General features: G+C 37.1%; 1 protein-coding gene across 8 annotated transcripts in view; it reads right to left on the reverse strand.

Moving 5' to 3' along the window:
* dgki (diacylglycerol kinase, iota) overlaps positions 1-19,335 on the reverse strand; it is a 103,825-nt gene that overhangs the window by 35,616 nt on the left and 48,874 nt on the right. For 4 of the 8 annotated variants that reach the window (XM_038300209.1, XM_038300207.1, XM_038300205.1 and 1 more), the window contains exons 2-11: positions 14,730-14,838; positions 9,706-9,801; positions 6,320-6,394; positions 6,092-6,148; positions 5,944-6,009; positions 5,791-5,859; positions 3,880-3,996; positions 3,418-3,552; positions 546-641; positions 219-301 (exon numbers count right to left, since the gene is read on the reverse strand). In XM_038300209.1, the coding sequence (XP_038156137.1) occupies positions 219-301; positions 546-641; positions 3,418-3,552; positions 3,880-3,996; positions 5,791-5,859; positions 5,944-6,009; positions 6,092-6,148; positions 6,320-6,394; positions 9,706-9,801; positions 14,730-14,838 (903 nt within the window). The remainder of the gene's footprint in view (positions 1-218; positions 302-545; positions 642-3,417; positions 3,553-3,879; positions 3,997-5,790; positions 5,860-5,943; positions 6,010-6,091; positions 6,149-6,319; positions 6,395-9,705; positions 9,802-14,729; positions 14,839-19,335) is intronic. The other 4 variants (XM_038300211.1, XM_038300210.1, XM_038300206.1 and 1 more) reach the window with 2 other exon arrangements.

Consider the following 19,335-nt stretch of genomic DNA (forward strand, 5'->3'; position numbering starts at 1 on the left):
CCCCCATCCTTAAACATGCAGATTAACAGCTGTTCCTTCACACTTCACCTCAACATTCCTCACTTTAAATTGTTTCAGGCTCTTTAAAACCTTCAATATCTCAAAGAGTTCTCATTTTAAGATACCGTCTCTTGATCACATGGCTGTGAATTTGAGAACAGAGAACAAAAAGCTCTGCAGGTCAGAGTTAGGGCTAGAAAAAAAACAAGATTACTCACGCCTCTCGAAGTCCACCTTGGGACAGGTCGAACACCTGCCTGGGGTTTAGGATCCACATGAACATCTGTAACAGCTTGGCACCCTGTAGATCAATACATGTATGACTCTTCTTTTTAAGTTCCTGATATCTAAACTTACTTTTAAGTTTAACTTTGAGCATTGGACAGAATATAACACATTATGTTTAGACAAACCTAACTGGTAAACAGAAATGACCTCATATTTAACAGCTCATTTTACTAGTTAATTACAGTAGGTTATAAACTCTTGAAAGTATAATAAGGTCAGTTTGACTGAGCCTAATGTTTTTTGAAAGGCTCCCTCACCTGGTTTCCTCCGCTCTTTGGATTTACAAAAACCAAGACGGGTTTCATGAGAGGAGAAGGGAGGGGTTTCAGGATGAACGGACGCCATTTTGAGTCCTACAGAGAAGAAGAACATTTTTAAAGAGTGAAAAAATAAACTAAAGCCGAGTCAGAAAGCAGGAGGTAAATCCCAGTCGACACGATGCAGATCCACTACATCTGGCTTTAGGAAAGAAATCAAGAAAGTTCTTATGATTTCTGGCTGAATAGCTTAATAATGGCTCAAAGTTTGGTGCTTCTGATGTATTTGCAGAACTGTAATTAGTTATTAGACGACTAGCTGGAGGCAAAAACAAATTATTAAAAGTTATAACAACCTCCACTGGCTGATTCAAGTGGTGTATTGATGATCAAATTATGTCTTAAGTGGATTTCCAATATGAGAACATTTTTCTCCTCCAAGGCCCTGATAGGGAGATTTTACTTTTTCATTAAACAGAAACTTTTAAATAAACTGTCGTTGGATAAGAGCTTCACATTTTTTAAATGTTACATTAATCCAGTGGTTCCCAAAGTGTGGGGCGCGCCCCCTGGGGGGGCGCAATGCCATTGCAGGGGGGGCGCGGGAAGCGGTATGTGTGAAGAAAAAAAAAACAGCGCTTGCTTGACTGAGCATAATGGACAGTTGTGACACTGCAACCCAGATTTGAGAAGATCTACAGCAAAAAGCAGGCTCACTACAGCCACTGAAAAGATGTGAGGATTAAAGTACAAAGAAAAACCTCTCAGGGAGCTGTTAAATGTTTTCACTCCATTTTGCACAGAGGCTTTTTTAATGTATAGATTATAGCAAAGTTAAATATTGTTACAAATAAAAAAAAAGAAATATGTTGAAAATAACACAGACAACAAAGAATCCTCTTCTAATCTACAGTATAGAACTATGAAAAAAATACAGTTACACAAAAGTGTTCCACTGTAAAGATGGTGTAGTTTGTTTTGTTGCAACCTGAAGTGTGAAATAAACTTCAGTGGAGTTTGAAAACAAAATATGTGTATAGATTTATTATATCTGGTTGAACGATGTGTGTGCCCAGTTGATTCTTTTTTTTAATTGTTTTTTCTAGCTGTCTGTTTTTCTTTCAAAGTAGAAATTGAAGTTTTGAATTGTCTGTTTTCTGATGTAAAAACTAAACTGAAAACCACAGCCTCCAAAAAATCCCTAAGAGGTTTTGAAAAGTGAAACAGAACTATTTAAGGTCTTAAAGTGGAAATAACGCCTCTTCTCTCCGAATTTCTCTGTACAAAACATTAAAAACATGTGGTAAAGTGATTCTAAAGAGTTTCAACCAAACCTCCTGCTGGATCTTTTTTGTTTTATTTCTGGAAGCAGTACTCGAGTTGAGGGGGCATGGAATCCCCCTTCTTAAAACAAGCTTAAAAATCATCCCCCTTCTTAAATGACCATCACCTCATACCATCCCCTGTGACATTTTAATACTGAATATGTAAAATTTCTACTACATATTAGCAGCAATGGCAATAATATATCCTTTTCAACATTTGGCAGGCTGTGGGCTTACGAGTAGCCTGAGCAAAATAAATAAAATCAAAGAAGTGGTCTGCCATGACTATGAAGCTGATCCCAGTGAGACATTCATCCTCTACATTTTTCCCCAACTATGTAGGGGCAGTGATAGCCATGACAGTCCAGGGACTGACTGCAGTTCTACTGTAAGGTGCCTTGGTGAAGTTCAAGTTGCTTTAGGTTAATAGACTATATTCATGAGGCTATGTATTTTTTTTTGACTAGACTACTACCTGGAAGTTATTTGAGCTTGCAGGCAGGGGAGTCGTCATAAGGCCTGATTTTTCAAGAAATATATGGCCATGGTTTGCAAAAAATTACATTAGAAAGATACTTTCATAATTTTTTTCCCCCAGAAATATTCTTAAGACTCAGGAGGCAACCTAGAATTAAAACAATAATTAACAAAGATTTTTTTCTCATTTTATAAATGAACGAAAAATTATTCCAATACAGATTTTTTACATATATCTTACATAAATTCAGACACTTCAAAGTTATGAATAAATTCATATATTGAAGGTTCAGGATGCTGTGCTCCGTTGATAAAAGGTCATCTAGAGTGTTCTAAGAAAAACACATCTTATGGATAAAAGGTTCAATCTGGTGTGTTTTTGTTTCAATCAGTGGCTTAGATCTCCTGGCAGCACATTTAGATAAATAATGGCACTTTAATTTAGCTTCTTTTTGTCATGAGTTTAATAAAACTGTATGTGTCACCACTAATCTTCAATCTAATTCAAGGAAAGGATAATCATAAATATCTGCATATAAAAAACTAAAAGAGTATGTCTGTGTTTTTATCATCAGTGATCGTCCCATGTCACGACTCCTTTCCTGCTTCTAAGTGATTGAAAATGATGAAATTAAAAAGAACCATAAATCTATAATCTTTAAAAATAAAATAAAACATTTTAATAAATAACAGATGAAAATAAATATCTCACTTTCTTGAAGTACAAATTATATATTTTTTCTATCAAAGAAAGAATAACTTGAGCTAAAAACAGTGCCAATGTAGTTATATTATTACTATTTTTAAGTAGTTTTTTCTTCTCTCTAAAAAGTCAAAGTTTAAATCCAAGAAAAGTTTAACTTTAAAAACTGTAAAAAAAAAAAAATAATAATAATAAGTTTGTCTCAACCTCAAGTAAAAAGAAATTTAATATAAATCTGAAAATAAAAAATGGTATTTGTATAAAACAGATAAAATTTATTAAATTCCAAATTTACTAAAAAAAATCAGTTATGATTTCTTTTTCTAAAACCAGCTTAACTACTTTTATTGGGCTTCATAAAGACCACCTCTCTCTCTGCTGGTGCATTTAACAGCCGGTGAATGGACAGGAGCTTCTCCTCACTCACATCCAGTCCTTTCTTGCTCGCCCTTCGTTTGAAAGACGTCCGTTTTTTCCTCCTGGCCGAGTTCTTCAGGGAGCTCTGGGACACAGAGTCAGAGTTTAGCCGTTAGTTCACTGTCAACACGTCCGTTCTGACGCTGATTAGAAGAGCAATGAAGCAGGCGACTCGTCTGCGGGAGACATTTCCCTGCATTGGTGCGTGCAGGAGGGAGCTCAAACAGAGACATAAACTTCCCCTGGAGATCCGACCTACGTCGGATCACATCACGTCATCTCCACAAGCCATCGACAGGCCGCTTCTCAAATTTAGACCCACTGAGGTCACTTTGCATTATCATCACCAGATGACAGCTGGTGAACTTTGTTAAGTCAGGAATGTGGCGGTGTTGGAGCTCTGCTTTCACACCTGTGGTTTCCTGACTTTGATGATCCAGGAGGGAGGCACGATGACTCCAGCGTGGGCTCCCAGCGAACAGGGCTCCTCAATCTGGTGCAGCATGAAACACGTCACCTTATTGTGGAACTGGAAGAAAAACAGACAAACTTTAATCGTTCTGTGGATTAATAGACCCCCAGTGTCTAATTTTCAACATTTTTAAACGTTTAGGGTTTTTAAAGATTCATTATGTCAGAAATCACCCAGCTGTTTCCATGTTTGGAAATCATGCATCTCTCTTCATCTCTAGAAACATTTAAGGCATATATAAATACCTACAAGCTAAAGAAATCAATGATAAACATGATTTGAAAGACGCGAAATTAACTTTCAATCCAAGGCTGACGTTAAATTAAAAGAAAGTATGTGCTTGAAAACAAAATTGTAGAAGAATATATTCAGATCCTTTAGTTGAAAGCCATTAAAATAAAGGATTGCACATTAACAAATGAGTCATTAACATTAAAGCACTTAGAGTCATAACAAATAATCCTCACACTGAATGATAAATGCAGCGAAACTGAATAAAAAATTTTAGATGAATAATCCATGAGTTGTGCATTTTTCTTCAAAATGGAAAAGAAAATATTGCATATTATTTAAGTGGTTGTCAGTTTTTCCTCAAAAATAGCTCCGTCTAAAAATGCTGATAACCAGAATTAGAGGAAGGGAGGCTAAAACACCTGGAGTTTAACTTGCTATCATACAATAAGAGTAACTAAAACAATCTCCAAACCCTACTAATGAAGCAAATGTTACATATTAGGGTCCACTCACTAAAAAAAACAATTATTAGCTGTTAGAGTGAGTAGAGTTTGTTTGCGTGAAACAAAGGATGCATATTTAGAAAAATCCCATTAAACCTAATCTTAAATATGGTAGAGAACATGTGGTGACGGGCCCCTCTTCCTCCTCCAGTGGCATCAGGAAGGAAAGGCCAAACCTGCACAAACGCAATGAAAACCTGGGGAGGCAATGCACTAACTCTCTACGTCAGAGGAAGAACCTAAGGGTTTACAAATTAGTAAATGGGACCAGATTGTGAAAACTGTTGAGATTTTAGGGAAAAATTATGAAAGACGAGTTCAGATTCGATTAAAGGTGAGACTAAACACATCATAGATCTTATTGTTGGGTTACTGTAAAGGAAAAAGGCTCCTTTCTTCAGTGGAAATCTGTTTATGATTATGATTATCACCTGCCTAGCTTCGCCCAGTTTCTGATTACCACTCCTCTGTGTCACCTGCCCCAGTCTCTTTTTAACCTGCCTGCTTCCAGTCACAGTTCCAGATTATTCCAGCCCTTGGTGAGAGTCTTCTAGTGAGTCATAGTGTTTTCTGATTGTGACCCAATCTGCCATTGGACCTCTGAGCTTGCCTGTCCCTGTTCTGATCTGTTTACCCGACCTGTCTTCGGACTCCTCCTAGATTCTGCCTATTGACTTGCTTCCTGACACTGTCCTGGATTTCCATTCGGTGCCTCTTTGGATCTCTGATCTTCTGGTCCTGATTTTCTTCTTGGAATCTCCTTGATACCGGCTTTGGCTTCGCCCTCTGGATCATCCTGCCTTCCTTCGTCTGCTTGGATCTGATCTCCTGCTGTTCTTCAGTCATCAGGGCTTCAACGTCTGGGAATCTCTAGGCAGCGTTCCCCGCGTCTTGCTGACAGTCAACCAGTTAGAATCAACCTCGTCCTCTGGGCACAGACTGAACTTTAAGACCAGAGGTTCCTGCCTTAGACGCTCTAGCTGCTAACTGCTGATCCGTCTGTTTTAAATAAACCTCTTTTGAAATATCATACTGTCAGCCTATTTGAATACTGGGTTCCCTGTTCTAAGCCCTGACAAAATCACTTAGTTATTAAGATAAATGAGTTACTTACAGCCTGTTTACACCAAGAACAACTGATGGCGATGATTTCTTTACTGTGGAAGAACTTCTGCTGAAAACTCTGAAAGAACAAAGATTCATAGTGAGTTTTTTTTTCTCTCTATTCAATGACTTGAGGAGCATCTCTGCGTCGTGGTGAACCTACCTTCCCACACTGTTTACATTTGCCCTCCTGCCGCCGCCTGTGGACCCAATGGTGTCTCAATACGTTCTGTCGGCAGACAATCACACGCAGGGCCGTGATTCCTCATGTTTACAGCCACACACACATGCTGACAAGAAGAAACACTCACATCTCGGAGGCATCGGGATCCTCCTTCCCTGAAGGTCGGCTTACATCTGAAGTTAATCTGAACAGAGAGACGGGCCGCGTTCATGAGTCTGAAAGCATTTATCTGGGGCCTGAAAGTGGCTCGACAGAATTTGTGGGGAATAAGGGTGGACTGAATTAAATTCTAAAGCAATAAACGTCAGACGTGAAGGATGGGCAGCGTTAGTGGGTTGGTGTTTGCGTGCCGTACCTTTTCTAGCTGCTCTATGCAGCTGGTGTGAACAACGATCTTACAAGCGGCACATTTCCTCCTGGGGGCCGACTTCTTAAAGGACACACAGGGAGCAAAAAGCGGAGTGAGACACACAAAACCACTGATGATACGTTCAACAATCATTGATCACATGGTGCTTCTAGTGAAGCACAAACACTTATGATGTAAGGGTACTATCTCTACTAACATGATGATGATAGTTAATAACGGTGCAGTCTGATCTCCACGCTGAAGGGTCACTTATAATGGCACCACTTAATGCCAGACGGATGATTAAACATCCTTTCTTCTTCTTTTTTTTAAAGAAAACTTTCACTTTCAGACTGAGATCAAAATAAAAATCACTGATTAGAAATCAATAAAGGCAAATATAAGAGAGACGTTTTCTAATTTCAATCTTAAAATGCAAAAAAAAAAAGTTGTAATCTACCCGTTAAAAATTAGCTTTACTATACTATATTATTCATTATTATATATAATTAAAATAAGCGTTATAGAACTGGCAACAAATAAACCAACCTTAAATCACTGAACATATTTTAGTGTATCAACCCCGACTTCAGTTTAAAAAAATATGTAATTTACTGACAAAGAAACTAGCACAAATGAGCCTGGATGTTTGAGCAATCTTCTCGTCTGAAGTCCAGTCGTGTTCTTCTAAACCTGCTGTAATCGCCTCGCTGCAGGTAATGCTCAGATGTGTCATTATTTTATTGTGAAAGTGATGGTTGTTTCTCAGGCCGATGTTATAATAGCAGCCATTCTCTGGAAGAGGTGTGTAAATGGACACAGGGTTCACTATACCTGTAATTTAAACATGTTTGCTGTTAATGCCTCTCAGCAGGAAGGTTTCACTGCTGTCAGGGTTTTATGCTGTAAACACAGCTGGTTTAAATGTAACAGACATTTGGGGTTACAATGATCCTGCATTGGAAAGTCTAATCATTTTATGGACTATGTGATTTAAGTCAAAGAAACTTCACATGATGAAGTGCAGAAATGAATCTTTCCATGCAGTGACATCTTCTTGTACTGAAAATACTTTGATTTCTTATATAACACTGAATATCAAATTACAAATAAAAATAGGGTTAGAAAGAAAAACAATCAAATGGTTCTCCACAGAAAAAAGGTTATAGAAATAAAAGTTTGATATTTGAACTTCAAGGTCCCCCAATTGGGGCACAATGCTGCACTAATTATGTACCAATGTAGCCATACCATACATCAAATTAAAAAGGAGAAACTGTGCTACAAGCAGATAAAAGTCATTTTAACATACACTAAACACAACCCAAACACCAAGCATATTGATGTATAAATATCAAAAACGTCAGAGCGTCCACCTCCTCTGCACATTTCCATCGCTACCTCTCTAATACTTCATGGTAGACGAACAAACAGCATATTATATGAAAGCTAAGATCCAAACGATTTCAACAGCACTACTATTACGTGAGTGAACCAGCAGCCAAAGAATACAAACATAAACAACCGCTTACTTAAAATTACTAACAGAAATTCTGTCTGACCTTTGCATTTATGTGAAGACTTGTAATTGAAAGTAAAAAAGCTGGATTTAATAAGTCCAACATGCCTCCGTCCGTTTTCAACTCTTACCAACTTCAATCTAACTTCACATTTTTTACTAGGAGACTTCCTATTGGACCAACATAAGAACGTTTGTTTTGCATTTGATGCATTTGCTTCCTTATAGTTAGCCAATCCTGTGTCTGACACAAATTTCAGTATGACCTCGACATTCTATTGGCTCTAACGGTTCAAACGAGATGTCAATCATCTAAATCGACCAATCCACTGCCGAGATATCAGCCTGCATATAGAGCTTTTCCGAAAACGCTTATTTAACACGAGATGACACACAGTGGAAAAATAAAAAAAAAATATATATATATATATAATAATGACATGAATGACATCAAAAACCTCTAATGGAACAGGTGTTGCCAAAATGTGCCAAGATGGCCATTTTGGAAAGCCCGCCTGAATAGTCTGCACTAAAACCTCTGCAAAGATTGGTCCTTATCAAGTAAAGCAAAATTACAGAGATAATGGTCATACATTGTTCAATGCTTGGATATAGATTTTTACCTCCATCTGCATCATTTTAAAGAGATATTCATTGAAAAAGTCTGGCTTTTTTTTAGGCGGAAGTGAAATTAGTCATTTTTTCTTGTGTTCCTTCTTAATTTACTCTGGGCTAATGACATAAATACTGATACTTATACACTTGAACAAAAGTCCCAGATGTTCCCTTTATTATGACACCAAAATTACTCAAATAATAATTGTAGATGCAGAGCTGTACTCTATTCAGGCGCGTCTTTTAAAAAATTCGCGAAAATCCTCCACTATACCTTTAATTGTTTAGGATTGGTATTGAAATGGATTTAAATATCAAATATTTTCCTGGATATTGTTGGGTTGAATTTTTAGCATCGTGAAAATCCTATATGCTAGTGCCATTAAATATTAATTTAATTTAAGGCTTTTTGCACCTATAAAATAAAGTATTCCACAGTTAATAATCAGGAGTTGGACTGAAAATATGCAAAAAACTAAAATAAACAAAAGTCCCCTGTTTAAAAACAAATTTATTCATAAATCCTGAAGATTGATAAAAAAAAAAAAGTCAAATTAGTCTGGATCTACGAGAGCAAGTAAATAATCCAAGAACAATTTTATCATTGCTTCTTTATTTAAGGATATCAACGCATATTTCTCAATATTTCTAAAATAAACACAAGAATTTAAGCCCTTTTCCAGCCAACAAATAAAAAAACCCACAAAATGTTAAAAGGAAATAAATTATATAAAATAGACAAATTTTAAAAGGCAAACCAGAAAGATGGATTACTTAATACTACTTTAATTCAGTTAGATGAAAAAGAAAGTTAGAAAACGTCCATATTTCTTCACATCTAAATCAAGCAATTTTCCGGACTCTTTAGAAACTCTTTTATTTGTGCTACAAGATTTGAAAAGGCCATTAAAAGCAAAAGCTTTAAGTGATAAATCTGGCAATAATACTAACTAAACATTTCATATAAAATCAGAATGAAAAGTGAAAAAATATCAGAGGATTAAAATGAGTGACTTGTTTAAACTCTATAGATCGAATATTCATGTATTCCCAGCATTAGTATTCAGTTCAGATGGTCTCAAAGTTGAACTGAATTATTTATAATTCAGAGACGATGGATTTTTTTTTTTTTTTGAAGAAAGAAAGACAGCTAACAGCTCGAGGACCAGATAGATGCAGAAATAAAATCCTAGGAAAACCACCTGCTTCTTCTTTCCCAGTTTGCACGTACGCGGAGACGTGATCAGTCCATACTCACTGTGGTCTTTAGGAGACAAGCGTCCTCCCCAAGATAACAGAGATCTCCTGAACAACTCGTCTCTGTCCACAAGTGATCTCCGTTCACTGCGTTCTCCTGCAGAGTCACAGGAGGAGAAAGAGGGTAGAATTATCACTTAATAGGCAGCCATGATCCACCTGCATGTCTCCCTTCCCAGTCCTCCTAGTTGTTGTTCAGTCGTATATAAATCTGCAATCAAATGCACAGAAACACTTAGAGAAGATTACGGGGAGTAAGTGTCGAGTGCATAAATGCGGTTGCTGAGTAGTAAGGTAATTTCACTGCAGCAGAAAACACTTCAGAAGCTGCAGTTAACGCTCGGCACACACATAATAAATCGATACCAACACATGAAGGGATGTAAAAAATGGAGCTTCAAAGCAAATCAGAAAAGCTGATTTTTATGTCACAAAAACATCAAATAAATCCCCTAAAATTAGATCCCCTATTTAAAAAAACCCCACAAATGCTGTTCTTCTGTGTTTAATATAAAATTAAACAAAAAATCAGAGCAAAGTTTCCAAAGTGAAAGGTTTTCCTGCACTGTTACTCTAAAGCACTTTAGGAAACGATGATGTCATCAGAGTTTTTTATGGTTCTGATTGGGTAATTCAAAACTTTTGAGTTAAATAGAGCCACACTTACAGAGCTGGACTTCAAACAGCCTGCTTTGTGTGGAGAATCGTGGATTAAATGGAAAGAAAGTCTGGCTCATCCTCAGAAACAAATCTAAGATAGCAGTGGGTGCCGCGTCCAACCACTGTGCCGTTTAGGAGGAGACAGCTCGGCGCATCTGCTGAGCTTGTTAAGATGCTGTCTGAAGTTGGTTGACTTGTGCTATTTTCCACAGAGACAAAGACCTTAACGTTTCGGGGGGGATATATCTTGTAGTATGACTTTAAGAAATGTGTTAGAAAATAATGACCAGTCACACATATATAGAGTGTATGTATATAAATGAATGAGCATGCATCATGCAGAGATTTAAAGGTTAGTAAGGATGTGCTGGAAATGTCCCTGCAGGCAGCTCCATGTGTTCCCAAAACAGTTAACACATTCTCATTAATAATAAAGCATGTTTTATTTGCAGCTCATTAATGATATATGATGTCCTGAGAGCTGATCTACTCACTACGACACATCATTACACCCGTGGCACCTTATTATTATTATTATTGATAATTGAAATATTTGGGGATATTAAATTCCTTTGGTTTTTAAGGTTTAAGTAAACATGCTGTAGTCATAATAAAGAGGCCTGAGAGTGAGAGGGAGGTTTTAATTTTCCATTCTTCCAACACTTGTTACTGTGTGAAAGTCTAAGAGCAGCTCAGCATAACTGGAACAACAACATACATCACCAACAAAACTAAATCAAATCAATAGATAAAAAGTCTGGGTGCTTGTTAAATTGGGATTTTTTTTTCTCTCCTAAGATTAACCTCTTACACCCTAAGGGGGTATAAATAAATTTCTGCCTGACAAAAACACACAAAAGTAAATAACTTATAGCCTCAAAGCTATTAGATTTAAGAAGAAACTTTTGGTACGTCTTTAAAGGTAAGATGAGAATGGTTTTCTGGTGTCAGCACCATTGTAGCTTTGACCCTGCCTGAAATATTAGGGACAAAATACAAAATATTTTGCATTTTTTGAACCTCGCCAAAATTTTCTTTTAAATAAACATTGCAAAACACTACCAAAATATTATTTATAGCACAAAAAAGTAGTACAGACTTTTAAATCTAAATGTTGTGTAAAAATATTCCAAATTTGGACTCAATCAGATGAATCATATTTATTTTAGAATGGTATTAGTGAGAAATTTCTTAGGCGGGGGGGGGCAGTTTGGCAGATTTATCCCTAAATGTCACCAAACTGTGCCAAATATGTTTTTTACATCAATACTGGGGGTTTGGTAAAATTACGAGGTCATGTAGCAGCTGGACCCGCCGGTGGGTCCGTAGGGTTCAAGGGGTTAAAGGCTTGCTGAAATATGTGAAAAATGATTTTATCTCAAAAGGACAACAAAAAGAAGGGGGTCTAACTTAAATAGATGTACCCGAGGCATTTAAGCATTTTATTCTCCATGTAGGATCACTGTTTACAGGATTTCATTAATATGCTTTAGCCACTGGCCCCCAGACTGGATGATAACCCAAACCTATCTGGTCACCACCCAGAGGAGGATCAGAAGAAGAAGTCCCCAAAAATCACTTTTGGAGAGCCAACATCTACATATATTTTCTATCCTACCATCACACATGTAGAGTTTTTTTTTTTTTAATCTAGCGGGATTTAAGATTGTGTTTTTCCTAGGGTTGTCAAAAGTATCGATACTCAAAAAAGTATCGATACTGAAATGTTGTATCTGGATACAATACTCATTTTCAAAAGTATCGAGTGCCAGTCGCACCTAAACAGTCATTCATCTAAAGTGCAGAATAGAGGAAAATGCACTTTCTGAACACTGTGGGATCGAATAATTCTGCGCACTTTTCAGTTTCAGACTTTTTTTGTAACAGGTGCAGCTGCTGAGAATTATTTTTGTTTCTTAACTGGTTTGGCTAGTGTCATTGTTATGTGTGCAAAGCATAGCCAAGTAAGGAAAACTTAATTTTAATTTTGTAAGTTTTTTATCAAGCTTGCTAAATACTGTGCACAGCAAACAACCTCAAAATGTTGTTCTTATTGTTTATTGTATTTATTTATTTATTGTATTTTAATTATTAATCAAAATATTTCTGTTGAAATTTTATCCTTGTGGTATCGAAAATGGTATCGAGTATCTAATATTTTCCTTAGTATCGGTATCGAGTTGAAAAGTTTAGTATCGTGACAACCCTAGTTTTTCCACAATAAAATGGTCCTGTTGGACATGTGGAAGTACTGCATGTCCACTGTTATATTCATAATGAGTTGTTCTGGAAGAGCATGAACTCATTTCAAGTAAAGGTACTCAATTCCAAGTCAATTCACAAGTCCTACGTATTTAAGTCAAATTGAGTCCCAGTTGGTTTCTATTATAGAAAAGAAGGGTTAGCCCACAAAGAAGGGCGCTTCAGTTCTTGGAAGGCTCTGGTTTGGATCCCACTGACTACCCCCCTGGGTCCATGAGGAAGATCCTAAACCCCAGAGAGCTCCCCGGGTGCTGCAAGCTGCTCACTGTTCCCTAAGGCAGAGATTCAATGCAGAGGAAATATGGCATTGGTTTGCACAAAGTTGAAATAACAAATATGGCTGATTGCTATACCAATTTAACAAAGTTAATACTCAATACATCAGGTCTTTGAGTTTAGATTCTTCAAACCTAAACATCAAAAACCGGTGGACTGACCTGAAGGGAATATGAGAGACGGTCCAGGACAATCTGGAAAGATTGTTCAGAGAGGAACAGTTTGTGATCCCTATCTCCATCTGCTCAAATCAACAGGAAAATCCTATTGGCTAAAGAGGGTTACAGGAGGTGATCAGCAGAGAAACCCAAAAAATGTGCACCATTGATTTCTAGAATAAAGCGATCCAGATGAAAGATTATTTTATCACAATGTGACTATTTTCACAATAAGGTAAAAACTTATGAATGCTGTTATTTAGGGCTAAAATGATGATTGTCTGAAAGGATTAATCGTTAAGTGGAGCATAGAAACTGTAAATCATAACTTTAACTGACAAAGCAACCCTTTTACAGCAGTACCGTAATTTTCGGAGTATAAGCCGCGACTTTTCCCCAATTTTTCGACCTTGCGGCTTATATAACAATGCGGCTTATCTATGGACTTTTACAGCTAACGGCCACTAGGGTAATACCTAAATCTATGGATTTTAACATCCACCATGTTGACGTCACATTTGCTTCAACACACAAGTATGGTAGCCGCGCGAGCAGGAATGCAGAGGTCCTCTGGAATTAGACTTATACTGCGAGTGGTACGAGACAGAACGACAGCGAGAAAGATGGACACTGCGAGCGTAAGACAGTTTGTTTGACACCCTAATTATGGAAAACAAACGTATCGGTAGAAATAATAAATAGGAGCTTCCCCAAACAGTTGCCTCTTTCCTGACAATCCTCTCTGTGCACGAACCATACAGTAATTAAACATAAAAAACCTGCGGCTTATAGTCCGGTGCGGCTTGTATATGTACAAACCATGCAATTTAGCTTCTGCGGCGTATATTCAGGTGCGGCTAATAGTCCGAAAATTACGGTAATTGTAAAATAATATATAAACATTTTGCATTTAAGATAGAAAAAATTTTTTTGTTTGTCAATGTGATCTATCCAGAACTCCTCAGGTGGAAAAGTTTAAGAATGACCCGGATTCATTTTGGAAAAATCTTCTCTAAGGAACCTTTGGCTATCAAATTATTAATTGATTAATTCAAAAAAATAATCGACAGGTTAATGGATTTGCAAAATAATTGTTAGTTGCAGCCCTTCTGTTATTACTTACTTGTGCAGAACCACAGAGCACTTTAGATTTCAAGTTTAGAGCTTCTGTTTATGTAGGAAGTGAAAGCTAATGGGGTTTATCTGCAAATAAAAATGCCAACTCAAACTCTTTCTGCACTTTTGGACCGTCTTATGCGTACTTTCCGTCGCCTCTTGACATTTTCCCCAGCTCCCCTGCGACTCTTTGCAGCACAGAGTATTTTAAAGCAGCTTTTCAGTCTCATGATTCATGTTTTATAAACAAAATCCATTAAATGCTGTAAAAGTCATATCTTGTGAAACGGTGACATGAAAGTTTCTCTCCCACACTGCTTACACATCTTCCCGCATTATAAATAAAGAAAAGGAGGGAAATGATTGTTTTTTTGTATCCTCAGAAATGTATGACTGGGAAACCGTCTGCTGACAAATCTGTTAAATTGAAACTGTAAATGTCATGGCGTGACTCAGACAGATAGGAAACTTTAAAAAGTTTTTATACTTTTTTTTATACTTTCCACAAGTAAGTAAATAAATGCAAATAACTAAGCTAGTCTGAGTGTCTCACCGTCCAGTCCACACAGGTACGGAGCTCCTTGTTTGGTCCGTTGGAGGCTGGGGGGAACGTTGGCTGAGGTGGGCCGAGGTAATGGAGGCCTGATCTAGAGATGGCTTTCCTGCAGAAAAGCAAAAACAGACGTAAACATTTTCAAATATCACTATTTAATAATAATATTAGCAATAATAAAAGGCTGCTACATGGTCACAGGCTGCACTAGTGACAATAGGAAACTGAGCTGCCAGATTCTGCCGCAGCTGGCGTGCTGACAAGTCAACGAATAACTGCAAGAACTTGGGTTTCAGTGTGACTTAGTTAGTAGATTAATTATTCATAGTTTTCCGGTTCAGCTGCGGATATTTATTTGAGGAGGACTTGGAGCAGCTTGGAGGAGAGACTGCCAGCGGCACTTCATGGTGACGAGAAAGAGTCGGAGATGTTGTGTTCTGTCTAAGGATGACTCAGCAGTCGTCTCTTCCTCTTTTTAACCCTCTCAGATTTATGTTCAGCTGTTCCTTAAATTCTTCACATTCTCTCCTCTGCCTCTCCAGTGCTAATTTACCACCTATATTAATCTCTAGTCATAGGCGATGATGTAATTCCAATCCCAATCCTGAAAATTTGGGGTAATGGCTGTAAAAGACACCAAACATCAAGTTCTGCTTAATCTAGATCCCTAAATCTTAGGAACTTCAATCCTTAATGTTCAAAGCTTTTTAGCTACACTGAAAGATACGAATATTATCTACATAACACATGAAATTGCACTAATTAAATTCAAATTGGTTAAATTAACAATAAGCGGCAGGAATATTCTTAAGCTTGATGAGTAAAATCCTCTGTGGAAAAAAATAATCTTTCAGTGGATAAAATGAAATTAGAAAGGAAAGCCTGGCAGTGTGGGCTATTTTAAATTCAAATAAGGAAACGCTCTTGTCCACAGTCCTCATCCCACAGGATCACTCTGGCTATGGTGCACTTTGGAGTTTTATTTCGCAACAGCTATGGGGCAAAGAGGTTAGAGTTTGATTTTATCGGGAGTAAAACAGGAACTGGCAAGTCGGGTTGTTTAAATAAGATGAATAAGGTTTTATCCCGCAAAGCCACACCTTAGACGCATAGGAGGTCTGCTCAATCTGTATTTATTCATTTAATCTTTATTTATATAAAACAATTGCATACTACATTGTGATCAAAGTGTCAGGTCATACCAAATAGTAAAAGCATGAGCAATAAAATCCGATCCAAAGATAACAACATATTGTTTTTCATAGAAATATGATGAAGAGCCTCTTTTTTATTTGTTCTATTACATCTGATCACTTTACTCATCATACTTAAAGGCACAATGTTTAGTATTGTTTTTTTTTAAAGCTATACTGCAAAAAATTATCATTCAAAAAATATATTTACAGTATTAAACATCAGCTAATCAAGTTCTGCTTAAGGAAGTAGGATTGATCTGAATTAGGATCCATTCAGACTAAATATATTTGGGATGGTGGTTGTTTGATGAGTAGAAACAGTTTGAGGAGGGGCGAGTGTATTCTGGTAGTGTGGATAGACACCATCAAGAGTATCAATCCACAGATGTCAAAATCTGAATATTAATATTGCTGCTATAGCCAATACCTGGTATTTGCATCTTTACCCTTTGGAGAAAAAGCAACCAAAGTGCTGATATTGCTACTCTGCTCTGGTTAAACACCCACAATCCAGTGCTGAATCACTATCACATGACCAATAACCTTCCCTCACCCTCCTAAAACAAAAAGAACGACTGAACAAGAACATATGTTGTTAATGTTGGCCCAGTTCTGCCCATCAGACTAATATTGATATGCATAAAAATCATCATCACCTGATTGGGATTTTAAAGCCCAGACGCATCCTGCAACAAACCAAACACTGAAAAAATGAACAGTTAAATATTTATTATTTGCAAATTAGCAAAATTATTGCAAAACTAAGACGACAAACTAAGACTTAAAGCTACAGTGTGTAATTTTTAGTGACATCTAACATCCAGACTGCAGACCGCAGCAACATGAACATCTCCCCCCCACCGCTTCTCCCCCCCAACAGTACATCGAGCGTTACGGGACAAAATGTCTTCCACGATGTCCGCATCACCTACCTTCTCAAGTGATGAGGTTTGTTTACATAGATAATTTTACAGATAGTATCTCAGGCATAATACTGCCATCTATTGTTCAGTAACGTCTCAGTTCATCTCTCTCAACTTGCCATAGTTACTTTCGAGCGTAATGGGCGATCTCGCAATTGCTAGTTTGTTGGCTCTGTGCTGCCGTAGCGCAAAGATGTCTGCCTCCATGGCTGCGAGACCCGCTCCTATGTAATTATAAATAACGAATTCTAAGGCAACGCAAATATTAAGGTTAAGAGGCTGAGCTCGTAGATGATGATAAAATAACATAGTTATGTAAAATATATTACATTTCTGACTGTATATCACTGTAATTATTACACACTGTAGCTTTAAATTTCAAAATAGGAACATCCAACATTGCAAAGCCATATAAGGCAACTGAATGCTGAAAATGTATTTGGTACAGTGTTCTCACCAATGCCGCCAAATTTTTTTCTGCTGTTTTCATTGTTTTGTTTCTCTTAATTGCACAGAATATCCATCCATCCATTATCTGATACGCTAATCCCAAGTGGGGATAAGCGGGGGAAACCCTGGACGGGTCACCAGTCCATCGCAGGGCAGCGCAGAGTCAAACATGACAAACAACCATTCACACACACACTCACACCTAAGGAGAATTTTTAGACACTTAACCTTAATTAACCTAACATGTCATGTTTTTGGACTGTGGGAGGAAGCCGGAGTACCCGGAGAGAACCCACGCATGCTCAGGGAGAACATGCAAACTCCATGCAGAAAGACCCAAGGCCGGGAATCGAAAACAGAAACTTCTTGCTGCTAGGCAGCAGTGCTACCCACTGCACCACTGAGCAGCCCTTGCAAAGAATATATATATATATATGATTATAGGAAACTTGTTTACATTATTGACCATGGCTTATTTACTCCAGCTTTAAGTTTTATAAGTACATTGTACAACTGCTGTTACTGTCACCCTATTTATCCCATTCCAGAATTCTTTTTAGCAGAACTGAACTAAATATCAAATTAAAAGGGAATTCAATTATTCTTTGCATTCATTAATATCAACACAATCCTTCAGAGACTTAAAAGTCTCCTTCAATTGATACATTTTTTTTTTTGGATTCCAGTTGAAAGAAAAAGCACTTATCCCCTAAAAAAAGGGTTGTAAAACACATCTGACCTCCCAACTGATGAAAGTTTTAGTGGCCGTCTGTCTAAAGTGATCACACAGGACAAAGAAGAGTCTACTTACACACGGTGCAACCTGATCACACCTTGACACGCCACTGAAACTAAAAATAGCTTTGCGTGGGCAACAATGGAACAAATGCAGGGACGTATAGTAACTGGACGCATGCCGTTACCCTCACATAGATGCAAATGAACCAGAACATCAATGATTTTCATTTACTATATATAGAATATGTACATATAGTGAATAATAGTACTTCCAATTTATAAAAATTCCAAACAAAACAAAAAAAGAAACATGAAAATATCAAGTTCTCAATCAATTTAACTACATTATAAAAAGTCTAGAAATACAAACATGGTATTCTGATCTGTAAGAACAAAAAGGTATATTTTCCCAGAATGCCTTAGAACACTGTAACCTCTCTTTCAATAAACTCAGATAAATTGTTCTGTTTTGAAAAAAAATGTGAAGAGGCACGTAAAGAATGATTCATTGTTCATTAAAAAAAAAACATCTAAGAAGAGAGAAAGCCAAGGACTCTGCATCCTACTGCAGGGTTGCTCCAGAATAATTATGCTTTATCGGTTATGATGAATGCACGGCACTTCACATTCATTAATGTATGTAAGCTTTGTTTCCATCAACCAATGAAATATTATCAGGGTTAGCAAAGTGAAAACACATATGCAAAAGGATGGCATTCATACAGAAAGATTATTGAGAGGCTTTATATTTTAACAACCAAAAGCAGATCAAATGAAATGTTTCAAAGATCATTATTTAAAACATACTGTGTAAAAAAGATGCTCCAAATGCAATCCTAAAAGTGTTTAAATCAAACAGAAAATCAGTACAGGGTGCCTCACATCTCCCCAGCAGGACATAAAATAGAAAATCGTGTCATATTGTTTTAACTTGAAATGTAAACTTTGAAGTAATCCTCTTCTGATAAGGGGAACAACTTTATCTTAATGCATTCTTCTCCTGTTTGAGCCTTTCTGCAGAGAATAACAGTAAAAATGTACATATGCATTCCTGAAAATAAGATCTAGGCTTAAGTAATCCGTCTATGAGTCCTAATCTAGCAAGCCAGATTATAATGTGTAGTATTCTTGCCTTATTTCTGCACATTGTCAATCTGAGCCTTATTGAATCTGGGTAAAGTTGAGACATGTAGCAAAACCTTCAGAGCTGATTGGACTAAGTGAAACCTAGTTCCTGCCTACCAAAGTTTGGTTTGGTCTAAAATGCCTTTCAACATATGCAGCAAGTCCTTCTGATCT

Source organism: Cyprinodon tularosa, unplaced genomic scaffold (genome assembly GCF_016077235.1).
Source record: "Cyprinodon tularosa strain WSP-4 unplaced genomic scaffold, ASM1607723v1 ctg442, whole genome shotgun sequence".
Lineage (NCBI taxonomy): Eukaryota > Metazoa > Chordata > Actinopteri > Cyprinodontiformes > Cyprinodontidae > Cyprinodon > Cyprinodon tularosa.